At 38.2% G+C, this 17,839-nt stretch overlaps 1 protein-coding gene across 1 annotated transcript in view; it reads right to left on the bottom strand.

Moving 5' to 3' along the window:
- The window catches only part of LOC106135955 (5-oxoprolinase), a 32,149-nt gene extending 15,849 nt beyond the window's left edge, over nucleotides 1-16,300 (bottom strand). Inside the window, exons 1-18 of the mRNA XM_013336378.2 lie at nucleotides 16,109-16,300; nucleotides 15,304-15,475; nucleotides 13,472-13,663; nucleotides 12,749-12,919; nucleotides 12,063-12,174; nucleotides 11,548-11,749; nucleotides 10,710-10,915; nucleotides 10,144-10,296; nucleotides 9,073-9,212; nucleotides 8,855-8,922; nucleotides 8,087-8,220; nucleotides 6,343-6,494; nucleotides 5,910-6,055; nucleotides 3,799-3,940; nucleotides 3,033-3,165; nucleotides 2,178-2,322; nucleotides 1,653-1,800; nucleotides 719-831 (exon numbers count right to left, since the gene is read on the bottom strand). Coding sequence (XP_013191832.1) covers nucleotides 719-831; nucleotides 1,653-1,800; nucleotides 2,178-2,322; nucleotides 3,033-3,165; nucleotides 3,799-3,940; nucleotides 5,910-6,055; nucleotides 6,343-6,494; nucleotides 8,087-8,220; nucleotides 8,855-8,922; nucleotides 9,073-9,212; nucleotides 10,144-10,296; nucleotides 10,710-10,915; nucleotides 11,548-11,749; nucleotides 12,063-12,174; nucleotides 12,749-12,919; nucleotides 13,472-13,663; nucleotides 15,304-15,471 — 2,525 coding nt within the window. The 5' untranslated portion in view covers nucleotides 15,472-15,475; nucleotides 16,109-16,300. The remainder of the gene's footprint in view (nucleotides 1-718; nucleotides 832-1,652; nucleotides 1,801-2,177; nucleotides 2,323-3,032; nucleotides 3,166-3,798; nucleotides 3,941-5,909; nucleotides 6,056-6,342; nucleotides 6,495-8,086; nucleotides 8,221-8,854; nucleotides 8,923-9,072; nucleotides 9,213-10,143; nucleotides 10,297-10,709; nucleotides 10,916-11,547; nucleotides 11,750-12,062; nucleotides 12,175-12,748; nucleotides 12,920-13,471; nucleotides 13,664-15,303; nucleotides 15,476-16,108) is intronic.
- Nucleotides 16,301-17,839: the final 1,539 nt, after the last annotated feature.

Raw genomic sequence — 17,839 nt, 5'->3', positions numbered from 1 at the left:
ATCTCCAGAACTGTTACCGAATACATCAGCCATAGAGTGTAACAATAAATAAATAAAATATCCTAAATAATAAAAATAAATTTAAGGTATATAAAACTAATTAAAATTCCTAAAATATAACAATAGTGGTACAATTTTCTTGCCAGACATTAATTTTAAACAATAAGAGTAAGCCTACCATATATGTGGGCCCTATATGCTATTTAACAATTAAAAAGACTCACGAACTTAAAAAAAAAAAGAATGACAGATGTCAATGACATTAATTGTCATTGAAGGATCATGTCATAAACTGATTGAACTAAATAAAGCTACAAATTATCTACCCTAAAAATAAACAAAAACTATTAAAACAAAAACAAGGTAGATATATATTATTTTAAATAAAAGGAAAAATGGAAGTGCACGAAAACATCGTTATTTTTTCGTTGATTTCGCTTGTAAACGAGCACTAATAGGACGAGACTTATTATTTGGCGGTACGGCACTGGAAGAGGGTTGTGTGCCTCGCACTGGCTCATTATCTTTTCTGGACTATTGGCTCTGTCTACCCCGTAGGTAAGGGATATAGACGTGACTATATGTACGTATGTATAAGAAATTGATTTGAAAATTGTAAATGAAAATGAATTAAATGAATTTGCAAGGATATAAAGGGATTCTTCTGTTAAATAGTGAGTCATGAATAGCTAGATAGATAAAAAAATCAGCCTCTTACTTGTGGAACACAGGGGTGATGACAGTCAAGTCGGGCAGATGCGACCCGCCTGCTTTTGGGTGGTTGGCCAACAACACATCGCCAGGCTTTAGAGAATCACCACGCACTTTCATCTGCAAAAAACAATTGTCATTTTGATTAGTGGGTACTTGAAATAGACAAAAAGAAAAATAGATATTATCAAAAATAGATTTATTGGTTCCGTTTGTTCGTATCGAAAATATCTTAACCCTTAGCATGCAATTAACATTCACATTTAATTAAAGTCTTGGATGTTAGACGAGAAATTAAGTTGTGCCTTTGCCTGTTTATAAAATTAATAGTTAACACTTTTTTACGTAGCCTTGTTGGATGGTTTGCGCACGTATTTATTAAACGGTGTTACAGTGCAGAAACATTGTTTTTTATTTTACTGTTTAGCATGGCTTCTTGCACAACATAACTTAAGTATAATTATATCTACTACCGTTTCCAAAGCGCAACAAAAAGGAATGTCACCGGACGTCAATTAAAAAAAAAACGCCATCAGCAATTATAATGTATTGAAAACTTTAGAACATATTGATAATTACACAATTATTAAAATGAAGAGAAGATTTTGTTGCCTTGTGTCTCTATAAAAGTGAATAGCGCCATCTTTTTTTAAAATCTTGGACTACCACGAATACTGACCATTATTATATACAGTGCCATCTATTATCCGCTTGTAGAATTACATACGTAATATACTGTGCGGCTTTTTACTTAGCTTTCAAGTGTACAGGTATTGAGGCGCAATAACAACCAATACGCATATTTTGATTCGTACCGTGAACTACAACTTACCTCACAAATTACATAACAAAGCGCCATCTGTTACTCAAGCTTTGAACTTTCACGTAAAGAAAACAATTAAATACAGCGCCACCTATTATCCGCTTGTTGAACTACATACCTGATACTGTACAGTTTCTTGCATAGCTCCCAAATGTACGGGTATGTGCGGCGCGTTTGAAACGAGCCCGCCGTCGGGACCAAATAGTGCGCACGAGAAATCCAGCCGCTCCTTTATGTTTACCGATATTGAAGTACGCTGGAGCACCCTGTGTGGGAAATATTTTATTAGTTTATTATTCATACATACATACATATGGTCACGTCTATATCCCTTGCGGGGTAGACAGAGCCAATAGTCTTAAAAAGACTGAATGGCCACGTTCAGCTATTTGGCTTAATGATAGAATTGAGATTCAAATAGTCACAGGTTGCTAGCCCGTCGCCTAAAAAAGAATCCCAAGTTTGTAAGCCTATCCCTTAGCCATGGGAAAGAGATGGAGTGGTCCTATTTTTTTTGTATTGGTACCGGGAACCACACGGCACTTTCACTTCATAACTTTTCCCGGAGAATATTTAAAGTAAAAAACCATGTATTTAGGATTATTTTCGTTTTAATAAATGAATTGGTTCATTTAATACATACCTGCCCATCTGCTCAGCTATAGACATGAATCGATGTGAGAATATGCTCAGCTGTATTGAGTCGAGTTCGGAGGTAACTTTCCTGGGCCGTCCGGAACCTACAGTTATACGAATATCGCCGTACTTCGTTATTTCCGCCCGGCAATCTGGAAAAGGCATGAATAATTAACATACAAGCAGTAAACATATATATACATATGTACATGTAATCACGTCTATATCACAGTGTTGAAAAGACTGAAAGGCCACGTTCAGCTGTATAGCTTTATAATGGAATTGAGATTCAAATAGTGACAGGTCATATATATATATATATAAATATAATTTATACCGTCAGTAACAGTACTCAACAATTTTAGCAGTTATAGAATAATAAATCAACAAAATTCATATAACATTAAAAAATTAATAGAAACTTACTATCATTAGGAAATGGCTACGTAAAGATTTGAATCTATTTTTGAGTTCTATATGTCGCTACAAATATGAGGATAACTCAAATGACAGTCATTAGAAAATTGCAGCTTCAAAATTTGAACCAATTGTTTAATAGACGGCCTCTGTGGCGCAGCGGTAATACGCTTGTCTGTGACACCGGAGGTCTGGGTTCGAATCCCGGCCAGGGCATGATGAGAAACGAACTTTCTCTGATTGGTCTGGGTCTTGGATGTTTATCTATCTAAGTATTTATTATAAAATATAGTATCGTTGAGTTAGTATCTCGTAACACAAGTCGCGAACTTACTTCGAGGCTAACTCAATATGTGTAATTTGTCCCGTATTTATTTATATTTATTATTTATTTAATGCACCATACAGTAACGAACAAAAAGTTAAGAATTAAAATACCAAATACCTGGTTCTACCAGCACAGTGGACAGACTGTCCATGATGATCGCTGGTCCGTTGACCTCCTGTTCCGGCTGCAATTTGTCCAATAAATACACTGCTGTGTCTTGGTAGCCACCTTCGAAGTACACTTTCACGGACTGGAACAGAATACATACATACATACATACATAAAATCACGCCTATTTCCCGGAGGTGTAGGCAGAGACTACCTCTTTCCACTTGCCACGATCTCTGCATACTTCCTTCGCTTCATCCACATTCATAACTCTCTTCATGCAAGCTCGGCGGTTTCGGGTACTTTTGACCTGACCCTTTACCAGGAACTAATAGAACAGAATACAATAGAAACAATTGTTTTTATATATACAAGTGACCTATGAACAAGTAGACCTGCTAAACTATCGCTGTTTCGCTTTTCATTATGACGTGAAATGAGACAGCGATAGTTTTTCGCGCGATAAAAATGCCTTGCAACAGGGGCTGGTACCGGAGAAAAGTTTGTGCCAGATTCTTCTTTTCTCAGTGATTAGTTTGGCAGCTTCCCCGCTAGATGGCGCCGCTTCGAACACATCCACATTTTTATCCATAACAGAGAAGACAGAGCCAGTATTCACAAGACCCGAAGGTAACGTTAAGCTGAAAGGCTTATCATAGAAACTTAAGATTCAGTTTGTTGTTAGCACATTTTCTAAAACAGGCTTATAAGCCTTTCTCTTGAATCGACTTTTATGAAATGCTCGGATTAATTTTTACTGCATTATATGGCTTACCTTCTCAGGCGTAGGTTTCACTCCTTTTCCGCTAGGCGGCGCCACTTCAGCGGGAACAGAACTCTTGCCGATGCCTCTCACTCGCACATCGTCCACTATCACATCACGTTCGGCGAGCGTGAAGCCGAATTCGTTCTTGTACCTTAAAAGATAAGGTTTAAAATCGCTTAAATATGTGATTCCTTTAAATTGCTTTGCATCTTGCCAAGATTCATAAAATTTAATATTTTTTATTCTGTTTGTCTAACTAGAGTAACACAAGCCTCGAACTTACTTCGAGGCTGACACAATCTGTGTAATTTGTCTCGTATATATTTAACTAGCTTTCCGCCCGCGGCTTCGCCCACGTGTAATTCGGTTATATATAGCGTTTTTTAATGATCTCGACAGGGCTTTTTCTTCCACAGGCTGAAATCTTGTTACAACTGGAATTAAATATAGCCTGTGTTACTCAGGGATGATGTAGCCTCGTGATAGTTAATAGAAAATAAAATTCGGGTGTTTTATTTATGCATACCGATTACGCCGAGATTTATGGACCGATTTACGTGATTCTTTTTTTGTTCGGTAGAGTATACTTTCAAGTTGGTCCCGTTGTTACCTAGTCAGGATCTGATGATGGTATTCCAGGGAAATCAAGGGCAAACCTCAAATTTACAGGCAATTACGTTTTTGACAATTTCATAGATCTGTTTAAGTATTTGCGTCTGATAGTCATCATCCCATGTGAATGAGCTGATGATGGAAGGTACAACTCCTCAACGGTTAGGAGTTGAAAGAAAATTCTTACGAAGTTATACGTACATGTGAGGCTATTAGGTTGACCTGATAATAAAAAGTAAATCTCATTAACGTAAAGAATTTAGGTGAAAATGGATGCGGACAAATTTCGTCTCTTCACTTGTTTCCTTTTAGCTGTTTGTATGGGTAGTGTTAACACAAAATAGGGATTTAAAGGCGTGATGTTATTAATGTTATGCATGTATGTACATAATTATGTATGTTAAAGAGACGACTGAAAGTTGTCATACAAAGTCTTTTTTTTTAAGGATGGGAAATCATCAAATGACCTCTCCCGCTCTGGGTGGAACGGAAGGGAGTGTCAGACTTTCACTGACTAAAACCCACCTCGTTCCTTCAGTTGCCCTTTGCGTTCCGGGGCCACGGTATCTCGTTAGAACTTTCCCGCAGCCCCGGCTCAGTTTATCCCGTTTCCCCTTGGGGGTTGACATTTCAAAAATCCCTTCTTAGTGCTCACTTATGTTACTAAAGGAACCTCTGTTCAAAATCTCAGACTCCTATACCGAGCGGTTTCGGCTGTGCGTTAATAAATCAGTCACCCAATCGCACCCCCTAAATCACGATTGGAGGGTAGTTTGAAAAAACTTATAATGTCAAACATATTTACTTGCCTATGTACGTGTTCATGCCAAGTTTCAAGTTTATAAACCCAAGGAATAAGATTTTTCATAGAAACGTTTTTACCCCTTTTCCCCCCCTTGGGGGTTGAATTTCCAAAAATCCTTTCTTAGTGCTCCCCTACATATCCCAAGGAACCTACATTCCAAATTTCAGCTGTCTACGACCAGTAGTTTCGACTGTGCGTTGTCTGTCAGTCAGTCACTCAGTAACGGAAGAGTTTTATATATATAGATTATTTATTAATTTCTAAAAAACGCTGATCCGGTTTTTATGTGAAAAGACGGATGCCCTGTTAATCCTACTACTATTATAAAGGCGAAAGTTTGTATGGATGTTTGTTACTCTTTCACGCAAAATCTACTGAACCGATTACCATGAAATTTGGTATGTAGGTAGCTGAAGACCCAGAATAACACATAGGCTACTTTTTATCCCAGAGTTCCCGCGGGATTGATAGGGTTTCTATGCGGACGAAGTCGCGGGCGGCCTCTAGTATTTAATATAGGTAAAGGGTCAGGTCAAAAGTACCCGAAACCGCCGAGCCTGCATGAAGAGAGTTATGAATGTGGATGAAGCGAAGGAAATATGCAGAGATCGTGGCAAGTGGAAAGAGGTAGTCTCTGCCTACCCCTCCGGGAAAGAGGCGTGATTTAAATGACATTTTTAGAAAATAACGAAGTAGCGCTGACCTAGTTACAAAAGCGGTGTAGAAGTCCCCGTGCGCACACGCAGCGGCCGATTCCCCGGCGGCGGGCGGCACCATGAGCGCGCAGTCGGTGCCCGCGTAACGGAGATGCAGGTACGGCTCCACCTCTATTTGGGAGTCGGCGAAACCCTGTCAACATAAGTCGTATTGTATTGCCATCTCTTTCCCATGGATGTCGTAAAAGGCGACTAAGGCTTACAAACTTGGGATTCTTTTTTAGGCGATGGGCTAGCAACTTGTCACTATTTGTATCTCAATTCTATCATAAAGCCAAATATCTGAACGTGGCCATTCAATCTTTTCTGGCCATGACGTCTCGTTCGTAAAGGCCTTTTCCCTCCTATTTTCCCATTTACTAATGCCTTGGTTATTTATTGTCAAGATATCTGGGGTCAAAACTGATGAATTTGACTCACCTGTGCCCTTAGTTTGTCTCTACAAACAGCAGATAACACGTCTAACTGCGTATCGAGTTGGCCGAAGTTGTTGGGACAATACACCAGAGCTGAAGGCTGCTGGGCTTCGTGTACCACGTGGGCCAGAGCCATGCCGTACGCTGACAGGATACCTGGGTAAAAATGATATTATTTAATACAAAGATACATTAATGGCACCAATAATAATTTTGAGGAAACCCACCTACTCAGGCGACTAGATTTGTAACCGTGATCTTAAAAGGGTTAGATTAGGAAGTCAGACGTGTGATGATTCGGTAAAAATTCTCAGGTAAAAGGGATGAGAAATAATTAAATGGTCCGTACAATAACTAGAACCTATATTAGAGGACTACTTTTACAATTTTGAACCCACGTTGGGTTTAGCTATGTACCTTGGTGAGCGCTGAGCTAGAAAAGCGAAGGCCCGGCGCGCGCGCACCGTGATACTCGTATGGGGCTCCCTTAGGGGGGCGAGCGCGGGGAAGCCCGCAGCAAGTAAGACCAATGAACAGCTAGTGTCTTTGGCCAATGATGGGTATATGTCTAAGGCAACTGACCAGCAACTTTATGCAGTAGCACGGTGGTAATTCCAATTTGCCTCGCCAAGAACCACCCGTGTTGACCGTTCGGCACGGCAATGCATGACGAAACGCCTTATGACCGCTGAAATAACCTATTGTATTGGTAAAAAATATCATATTTATAAGGCCAATGATAAACTAGTGTCTTTGGTCAGTAATCAACTAGTGTCTTTAGTCAATGATCAGCTAGTGTCTTTGGTTAATGATCAACTAGTGTCTTTAGTCAATGATCAGCTAGTGTCTTTGGTTAATGATCAACTAGTGTCTTTGGTCAGTAATCAACTAGTGTCTTTAGTCAATGATCAGCTAGTGTCTTTGGTTAATGATCAACTAGTGTCTTTAGTCAATGATCAGCTAGTGTCTTTGGTTAATGATCAACTAGTGTTTTTAATCAGTAATCAACTAGTGTCTTTAGTCAATGATCAGCTAGTGTCTTTGGTTAATGATCAACTAGTGTCTTTGGTCAGTAATCAACTAGTGTCTTTAGTCAATGATCAGCTAGTGTCTTTGGTTAATGATCAACTAGTGTCTTTGGTCAGTAATCAACTAGTGTCTTTAGTCAATGATCAGCTAGTGTCTTTGGTTAATGATCAACCAGTGTCTTTGGTCAGTAATCAACTAGTGTCTTTAGTCAATGATCAGCTAGTGTCTTTGGTTAATGATCAACTAGTGTCTTTGGTCAGTAATCAACTAGTGTCTTTAGTCAATGATCAGCTAGTGTCTTTGGTTAATGATCAACTAGTGTCTTTGGTCAGTAATCAACTAGTATCTTTAGTCAATGATCAGCTAGTGTCTTTGGTTAATGATCAACCAGTGTCTTTGGTCAGTAATCAACTAGTGTCTTTAGTCAATGATCAGCTAGTGTCTTTGGTTAATGATCAACTAGTGTCTTTGGTCAGTAATCAACTAGTGTCTTTAGTCAATGATCAGCTAGTGTCTTTGGTCAGTAATCAACTAGTGTCTTTAGTCAGTGATCAACTAGTGTCTTTGGTCAATGATCAACTAGTGTCTTTAGTCAGTGATCAACTAGTGTCTTTGCTCAATGATCAACTAATGTCTTTAGTCAGTGATCAACTAGTGTCTATGGTCAATGATCAGCTAGTGTCTTTGGTCAACGAGGGTACATCCCCAAGGCCACTGACCAGCGTACTTGTGCAGCAGCACAGTGCTGACCCCGAGCCGCGCCGCCACTGCGCACGCGTGCTGCCCGCCCGCGCCGCCGAAGCACGACAGCGCGTGACGGGACGCGTCGTGACCGCGGGCCGTTGTTAATGCTCTGAAATTGTTCATACGATCTCGATACATACATACATATGGTCACGTCTATATCCCTTGCGGGGTAGACAGAGCCAACAGCCTTGAAAAGACCGATCTCAATTCTATGATTAAGCCAAATAGCTGAACGCGGCCAAGCTATTTGGCTTTAATCATAGAATTGAAACACATACATTAAATCACGTCTTTATCCCTTGCGGGGTAGACAGAGCCACCAGTCTTGAGAAGACTGAAAGGCCACGTTCAGCTATTTGGCTTGATGATAGAATTGAAACACATACATTAAATAACGTGTTTATCCCTTGCGGGGTAGACAGAGCCAACAGACTGCCACGTTCAGCAGTATGGGTTAATGATGCAATTGAGATTGAAATAGAGACAGTTTACAAGGTTATTGCCAAAAAAAAGAATACCGAGTTTATTGACCTTTCTCGTGATGAAATTTTACAATCAATACTAATAGGGGTAGGCAGAGACTACACGTTTCCACTTGTCACGATTCTTGCGTATATATTTCGGTTCATCCACATTAATCTCTGTTTATGCAAGGTCGTCGCCGCTCAAAAGCGCGCTCTTAAAATAAAGAAGTATTTTTTGGTGAATTTTCACAAGAGAAAAAATAAAGTACTATATACCTGATAGGTCTGCACATCGCTTCGTTCGCTACATTCAAGAAGCCCATCGCTACTTCTTCCATTGTCATCTAGAAAATAAGAATTTTATTATCAATTGCCATTAAAACTCTTGAGTTTAGTTACACAAGAACATTACATCTTCATCTCTGGTTAATCACGTCTTTATCCTTGACAGGGTAGACAGAGCAATAGAATCTATTTTTCTAATGCAAACTTACCTCTTTGCCACCGTCTTGTTTCAAGAACGTATTGATTTCGTCCGTCATCTTCTTAAAAGCGGTCACGGTCGCTTTTTTATCTAAAGGTTCGTTTTCATTGGGACCAAAGATTTTTGGGAAGTATTCTGGTAGTAAGCGGCCTGTGAAAAATTAATAATAAATAAAATATAATTATATACGGGACAAATTACACTGATTGAGTTAGCCTCGAAGTTAGTTCGAGACTTGTGTTACGAGATACTAACTCACGATATTATATTTTACAATAAATACATACTTAAATAGATAAACATCCAAGACCCGGGCCAATCAGACAAAGTTCTTTTCTCATCATGCCCTGGCCGGGATTCGAACCCGGGACCTCCGGTGTTACAGACAAGCGCACTACCGCTGCGCCACAGAGGCCTTCAAATAATGATATGATTGATTATTGCTCTCCAATTCAGGATCATTGTTAAAAACGGGATTCTCTCCAAAGAGTTGAGAATGTAACCGGGTTTAACACTAAGAGGAAGAATAAAAGTTTCTGGGGAAACCATTTTTGATTTATTTCTAAAATAGGATTCAAAGACAAATATTGTATATCTATGGATACAAGGGGGTATCGCTTAATGACGTCAATTGATTGATACCAATTATAGAATAGAATAGATTTATTTTCAAAATTGGATACAAGGTATCACTTATTGACATCACATAATCTAATTATAACTACTACCACTTCCAAAGCGCTTTTGTAGAAGAAGCGGCGGAACAAACTAAACTGCAGCATTTTCATCGGACGTCAATATACAAATATAGATCTCTTTAATCTAAATCGTGGACGAATGCACATTGTCTACATTAAAAAACATGAATTAATGTAGAACTAATTATTAGAGACCTACCACCAAGTACACGGTGCCGGGTTTAGTGCTAGTTGATTCTGGCCCGAGTACCAGGCGACCAGATCTGAAGAAGAGCACCGATTCACTGCCGACTGACTACTACATGTGTTGATGACCTTTTTCGTATATTTTTTTCGTTATTTCGGGAAATTCTACTGTTTAATTAAATTAACAAGAGACATACCAAGTACCAGGTTAGCATCAGTGACAGCAAGTGGTCCCCCCTTCCTATAACACACGGGGCCCGGATTCGCGCCAGCCGATTCCGGGCCGACTACCAGGAGGCCAGATCTGAAGAAGAGCATCGATCCACCGCCCGCCGCTACCGTGTTGATGTCTGTAATTGTAACACGTTGTAGCAAAATAAAAAATACGTTATAGTTTTAAGTTTTTAGAACTTAAGATTCTGACATTATTTAAAAATCCATTTCAATTTTTGGAACCTAATTTAGCTGATCAAAAAATTACGTGTTCTAATTACGTCACGAAGAATAAGAGATGAAGAATACTGATGATAGATCGTAGACTCGAGCTAGCCGGAAATGTCTAGTAGGGGTTTCTTATATACTGTCATCCTGCCTTTAGATTAGTTGGCAGTATTTTGCAGATATATAAGCATGAGTTCTACAAGAATATGTACAGTCACCGCCAGGAAGCCTGACCTCCCCTACGTTGTTTGTATGAACAGCGGGCCATATATTTCTGCAGTCAACAGTACCTGTTTTTTTTTTAATAAAGACTTGAACTTACCCAATTGTGGAGCCTGAATTGTGACCCCAGCGGTGGTAGCTTCATGAACATGTTCTAAAGCCCCAGCATATCGAGACACATCCGTTGATGTGCCGCCCATGTCAAAGCCGATCACGGGAAGCCCTGTTTCCTTTTGGTACGACGTCATAGCATAGCCCACTACCCCGCCGGCCGGGCCGGATAGTATGGCGCGAGAGCCGTTGAATCTTTAAAAAAATAATGAAAATTGTTGCAATACATTGTCAAATACCCGAAATAAAAATACCCAAATCTTTAGCACAAATACAATTGAATTGGGATCATTTTCTGGAGTAAAAGATATATATTTCTTTCTTTCAAATTTCGCTGAACCTGATAAATGATATTGAAGAGGTACGGCATATTAATCTACCCAAATTCACTTCAAATTCGCCTCCATTACCGTGCCATTGAGGGTTACTTGAAATGTGGTTGCCTGTACCAGGATCGCATAAAATCAAAGATAATCACGAATTCATAGGCGTCAGGTCGCCGCAAATTTATGACAATACTAGCGTATATTATGTAAAGAGAGGTATTCTTCTACGCAAGTGTGAAGCCTCTACTGAGAATCATATTTGGTTATACTCGTAACAAGAAGGCATCGCCGTAAGGATATTTTAGTATATACATATAGCCTTAAACCCCAGAGGTCAGGAGTTTCACATTCCCTTGGGTAAAGGTCAAGAGTTTCAAATTCCCTTGGGGAAGGGTCCGGGCCGTAAATCCAGGGGCAGTAACAGTTTGTTTTTCCTTTCTCTAGTTTTCCTTAAAAAACAAAAAAGAAGTACCAGGATAACATAAAACTAAGAATACTCACAAATTCATAGGTGTAAGGCCACCGTCGCTTTGCATGAACAGCACATTCGCATTCTTCAAACCATCAGAAAAGCCCGAAGCAAATCCACGAACATACTCTTGTATATGTGGAGTGAGATATGCGTCTGCGCACGCGGTGAAGCCCCGGGGTACCATGCGAACCATTGACGTCACGGTATGTGAAAGGGAGACTTGTTGGAAGCCTGTATAGAAAATTTGAAATTAGAATAGAATAGATTTATTTTAAAAAAAAAATTGGATACAAGGTATCACTTATTGACGTCACATCACTTAAATCTAATTATAACTACTACCGCTTCCAAAGCGCATGTGAAGAAGTCTTAATACTTAAATCACGTCTTTATCCCTTAATGGGTAGTCAGAGTCACCAGGTCTCGGAAAAACTGAAAGGCCACATTCAGCTATATGGCTTAAATTGGAATAATAATATTTATATTGAATTGAGATCCAATCTTATTGCTTATATTCTATAGCCAGGAGGAAGAAGAAACTCACCTAAATCCACAGCTATCTTGCCGATCCTCAGTTCGTGGTCAGCGTAGGTATAGCTGTGGGCAAGTACCACCGCTATGCTTTCAATGCCTTTTTCTCTCAACGACAGGAGTTCCTGCAAAAACATTGCTAAAGTATACAATACAATAACTCGACCATCGACCAATTTCGTAACTTCGTGTCTTTTCAAACCATGACATTGGCAGAATCACCGAAAGTCCGGTGGAAGCCATAATATAGAAAAGAAAGAAAGAAAGAACTCTTTATTGCGCCACAAGAACATACATATAATCACGTCTATATCCCTTGCAGGGTAGACAGAGCCAACAGTCTTGAAAAGACTGATAAGCCACGTTCATCTATTTGGATTAAACTCATAACGAAAGAATTGAGATTCTTTCTTTAATTACAGCAAATTGACATTTCAATTCACTCGAGCGATTAGTTTTCCAGTTCACTTGTTACAAACAAAAATAAAATTTTTACATAATATTAGAAAACATTAAGAGAATATTTATCTACTTTATTATTTGAAATTTATACATAACACTCACATTCCTTACAGCTTCCTCATGATCAACACCTTCTCTGAGAATACCAAAATTTTATTTTATGTAACACCTATCTCATCCAACGCCGACATGATATTATGTAAGTGCGATAGTCTACTACCTTACTTCCTTCCTTACCTTCCTCACAGCTTCCTCATCAAGCTCCTTCATGATCAGCATCTTCTCCCCAGTGGTTCCGGTCACAGAAGGCCAAGACTTCTTCATCTGACACCTGTCTTCTAAAGCCGGTATCACGCGACAGTCCACTTCTACCACATCCGTGTAAAGCACGCTTGGACGCTTTATATCCTGGCAACATTAAATGTATATTGTAGTTACCTATATACATTTAATGTTGCCAGTTTAAGTTTACTAAATTTATTTTAAGAAAACTTAAACTGGCTAAACTAAATAACTGAAGATTTGTCTTATGGATATCGTAAAAAGCGACTTAGGGATAGGCCTATAAACTTGAGATTCTTCTCAGGCGATGAGCTAGAAACCTGTCACTATTTGAATCTCAATTCTATCAGTGAGCCAAACAGCTGTACGTGGCCTATCAGTCTTTTCAAGACTGTTGGCTCGGTCTACCCCGCAAGTCAAATAGACGTGAGTATATGTATGTATCAAACATCGCATCAAACAAACAGCGCATGTCATCCCGGCTTCGGAGCATGGCACGCGCGACTCCGTTTTGATCGCGCGAAAAACTATCGCTGTTTTGCTTTTAATTATGACGTGACAGGACAGCTACATATAGTTTAACGCGCGAATAAACCGGCGCCGCGCGTGCCATTCTACGGGAGATGGCAGTTCTTTGCGATGACCATTATGTCGCCACCGATATGGTTTTTAACTTACAAGTTGAAATATATGCGGCCTGGCCTGGTTCCCAATGAACAGTAGATCCTTGAAGCCCTTATTGATGACCAGGGCCACTCTAGCACCTTTCCTCTCCAGCAAGGCGTTCGTAGCCACTGTGGTGCCCATCCTTATTGACTCTATTAATGATGTGTTCACTTTGCCATTTTTGTCCAAGGCGTTACCGGTTTCCTGCATAAATGTTAGGTATGTTTTGTTATGCTGTTATGATTAAAACTTATTTATTATTTATTTATTTATGTACACAAAATTATATACAGGTGCATTTATTACAGTAATTCTAGTACAAAGTGCTACTTATTTAATAAACAAATAAATAAATACTTATATAGATAAACATCCAAAACCCAGACCAATCAGAAAAAGTTCTTTTCTCATCATGCCCTGGCCGGGATTCGAACCCGGGACCTCCGGTGTCACAGACAAGCGTACTACCGCTGCGCCATAGAGGCCGCAAATGTGATTGTGTAACCATAACCATGATCCAATTTTGGGTTCAGATCAGATCCAGAATTAACCTGTCCTGTTATTTTGTGTATAACTTGACTTACCAATTCAGGATTATGATCATAAGGTGCACCCAGGAGAGGTGAGAATATAACCGGGACTAATGCCAGGTGGAAGAAGATGACATGGCTCGGGACTAACTGCATATACATAAGAGTACCGCATGATTTACTTAGGGTAGTGATATAATGAGTGGTTATGTATTGACCTGACATATCACCTTACTTAACAAGCCCAGTTGAGAATAATCTGAGAATATTGCTACAAATGTTGTTTTTTGATGACATAAGCTTACTTACTAACTGGATATATCAAGACAAGTCAATAATAATTTAAATTTTTTTTTTGATAATTTACTGGCAACATAAATTTAAAAAAAAAATTATCATAGTTACATCACATAACAATACAAATAATAACTATGCAGTAACTCTTTAATAATCAACCTGTCATGCTCATTTCAGAGACATTATTGATTCTAGATAAAAAAGTCTTGTTGATAAAGTAAACAGTGGTACTGTATGAATGCAAGAATAAATAATGATAATGTATGGTTAGAGTTATTTTCCATGAAGCAACTAATTCATGAACAAAATTTATGAAACATACAACCAAATATGCTCGAAACTGGCTCTGTCTACCCATTAATGGATAAAGATGTGATTCTATGAATGTATGTAGGTAAAATTTATAGAATGCTAGAGATGATGCAATGTTATAAGATTAAAAATGGATTCTGCACTATTTATAAATAATACAGGCATTAAATGCAAAAATTAAAATCAGTGGATCGAGCACATTGTTTGAGGTTTTTTCAATTTCATATAAAATCTATTTTTTTTACTATAAGCAGGTGAGGTGTAAACAATTTGGTATGTGAGGTGCGGCCATGGATCCGCGGGAGACCTGTAGTCATCATTCAAGTGAAAGGCTAATAAACTTGGGATTCTCCTTTAAGGCTTTGGAGTCAGTTCCATAATTAAACCATACTAAAGCTGAATGTAGCCTTTTCATTCTTTTTGTGACTTTAAACTCTGTCTACACTGTTAGGGATGAAGATGGGATGATATGTATGTATCAAACATATTTCAATGTTGAGCTGGCATTTAATCTAATATACCAAGCTATGCAAATAAAGTATCAAGGCCTAGCAGGGCAGGTCTAAATTAAAATGTCTGCTATCATGACAAATTATATGGGGATGCAACCACATAACTTTGACTCAGCTAGCACATAACCACTGTTTCACAGAGGCAGGCAGCCATCCAATAGACAAATAAAACAAGGATAATAATCAAACTGACCTCTTGAAGAATCCTCCTTATAGCTTCTCTTGGGGCATCATCATAGTTCTGAGGGTCTACTGACAATAACTTCATAACTCTAATCTTGCCATTGGGGCAACGGGCGAATACATCTGTGAAGGTGCCTCCACGGTCAATGGCAAATTGGAAACCTTTTGGTGGACCCATTTTGCTATGGAATAAAAAAAATATGACATGAAATAAGTGATACTTCAGAACAGGATTACTCCATCCCATTCTTATGAATATCGTAAAAGGTGACTAAGGGAATAGGATAAGAACGAATGAATGTTTCTATGCTGGTTTGGTAGTAAAAAAAACAGATTCTCTTCAAGTGCAGAAAGTAAGTCAATAAAGGGAAAAGCTAGAAAACTCAGTTTTATCTTTTAGCCTATAGGCTAGCATTCTATGACTATCTGATATTAAGCTATACAGCCGAATGTGGCCTTCAGACTTTTCGAGACTTTTGGCTCTGTCTATCGCAAGGGATATGAAAGTAGATACAACTAAAAAACGTGGTTTTTCCATGTAACTTAGGGTTGTGAAGATTGAACCCGGGGCCGTAATTAGAAACCATCTATTTTACACTTGAAATAAAGCAACTTGCTACATTTTTTAAACTGGTAAACAACTTTGTTTACATAGTCATATGGACCATAGTGAAACGTTGTAATAACATGTAAAGTTTTTTTAAATCCAAAATCGCAGGGGATCTCAGGTGATAAAGAAGAAATGAAACTCAAGTTAGATATACCGGTAAGGACAGAAAATTATTAAAGTTGTTTTAAGTTATTTAGGTACTCACTTAAACTCTAGTATTTAAGCCAAACGATAAGATTTATTTCAAATAATATATTTCATCTCACAGCGTATTCCTTCGAATGTAAATCTTGAAGTTTTGGCTGACTGATTTTATCTTTATCTTTAGTGGCGTTATAAGAGAAATTGCGATAAAAACATCTTTTTCGAAGGTAAATAGAAGTGACTGATAAGTAGGGATGTGCGTGTTTATGCGACTAAGCTTTGAGCCCTGGTTTTCATGTACAAGTACGCAACCATAGTATAGCCCGAAATACTTGTAACCGGTTTCAAAATATTTTACTCGGACCTAGAGGTGTTCGCTGTGGGAATGTGAAAAAAAATCGATTATGGAAAAAATCGATTTTTATACGTGATTTTTTTTAAATTAATAATCGATTACAAATCGATTTTTATAATCATACAATAAATGCACTCCGACATTACGATGTAGCGGGAGCGATGATTCGGCTCGACCGCCACCAAAGGGAAGATCTTCCGCCAGGCTAGGTGTTATGCCTGGGGAACCGCGGCTCCGACGATGTTGTGTCGGAGGTTGTATATATAGCTTCAATCCGTGAAATCTTTGAAATCGCGATTTGGGTTCTTCGCTGCTATTGGCTGAGCGCGTCGATTTCTTCGAGATGATTGACAGTTGTTGTGCGATTTGATGTTGTTGACGAGTGGCGTAGAGATGGCGCCACAACGTTTTTGTCTTATGGCTAGGAGCCCGGAACGCGAACTGCCAAAGAATACTATGATAGCTCCATAATTTTACATTAACGCCATCTGTGCATTCTTTCTGTGCTCTTAAAACAGTTTAGATGATTAATTTAATCAAACATTCTCGAGATGGAATTAGTCGATGATATTTTACCGACATTCGGTTGATATTTTATTCATTATTCGTTGCTGAACTTCATTTTTCAAACTTGATTGTTAAAAACTTTAATTTGTGTTGATTATATAAGAACCAACTGTTTCTGTTGTTTATTTTTAATGAATAAATCTATTGATATAATGTATAGAAAAATCGATTATTTATTAATCGATTTTTCATATTTAAAAAATAAATCGATTATATAAAAATCGATTTTTTATCAGCAATGTTACATCCCTAGTTCGCTGTATAAGGTAGCAGAATAAACATTAGTTATGTTTTTTATTTAAACAATATATTAAATTTTTTTAAGTTATGTGTAGCTAAGACAAATATATAAGTGAAAAAAAATATTTTTTAATACATAAAAGATCATCTATTGTAAGTTTGAGTAAACTAGTTACTAAGATTTTAATGGCGTCTTTTAATTGAACAGGAAGCGTCTTTAAAATGATTTGTAGATGATAAAGTGATGAATGACACAAGATGTCTCCATTCCAAAATCAAATTGTGTAAAAATTACCACGAATACTCAACGAAATTCAATTAAACAATATTTTTAAAATAACTTTTGTAAAAAAAAGAATCGCCTCCAATCGATTTTTGAAGTCGGTTAACATTCTAAAACCTTCTCCTAGGTAACAATTACTTTCCTGAAAATGCAGAAATCGGTAAAGTGAAACGCGAGATAATCGCGGATAAACTTACATAAACACAAGTTAAACAGAGAACCACCTTTTTTAAGGCGGTTAATCAGGTCCGTACGAACGATTTCGCAACTAACGCTCGACAAAATTTTTATAGGAGTCGTAGCAGTGGGAACTAATATTATTATAACTTAATAAATATTAGGTAAAA

The sequence above is a fragment of the Amyelois transitella genome, chromosome 24, assembly GCF_032362555.1.
Source record: "Amyelois transitella isolate CPQ chromosome 24, ilAmyTran1.1, whole genome shotgun sequence".
Lineage (NCBI taxonomy): Eukaryota > Metazoa > Arthropoda > Insecta > Lepidoptera > Pyralidae > Amyelois > Amyelois transitella.
This window is presented reverse-complemented; position numbering and strand designations above follow the sequence as displayed.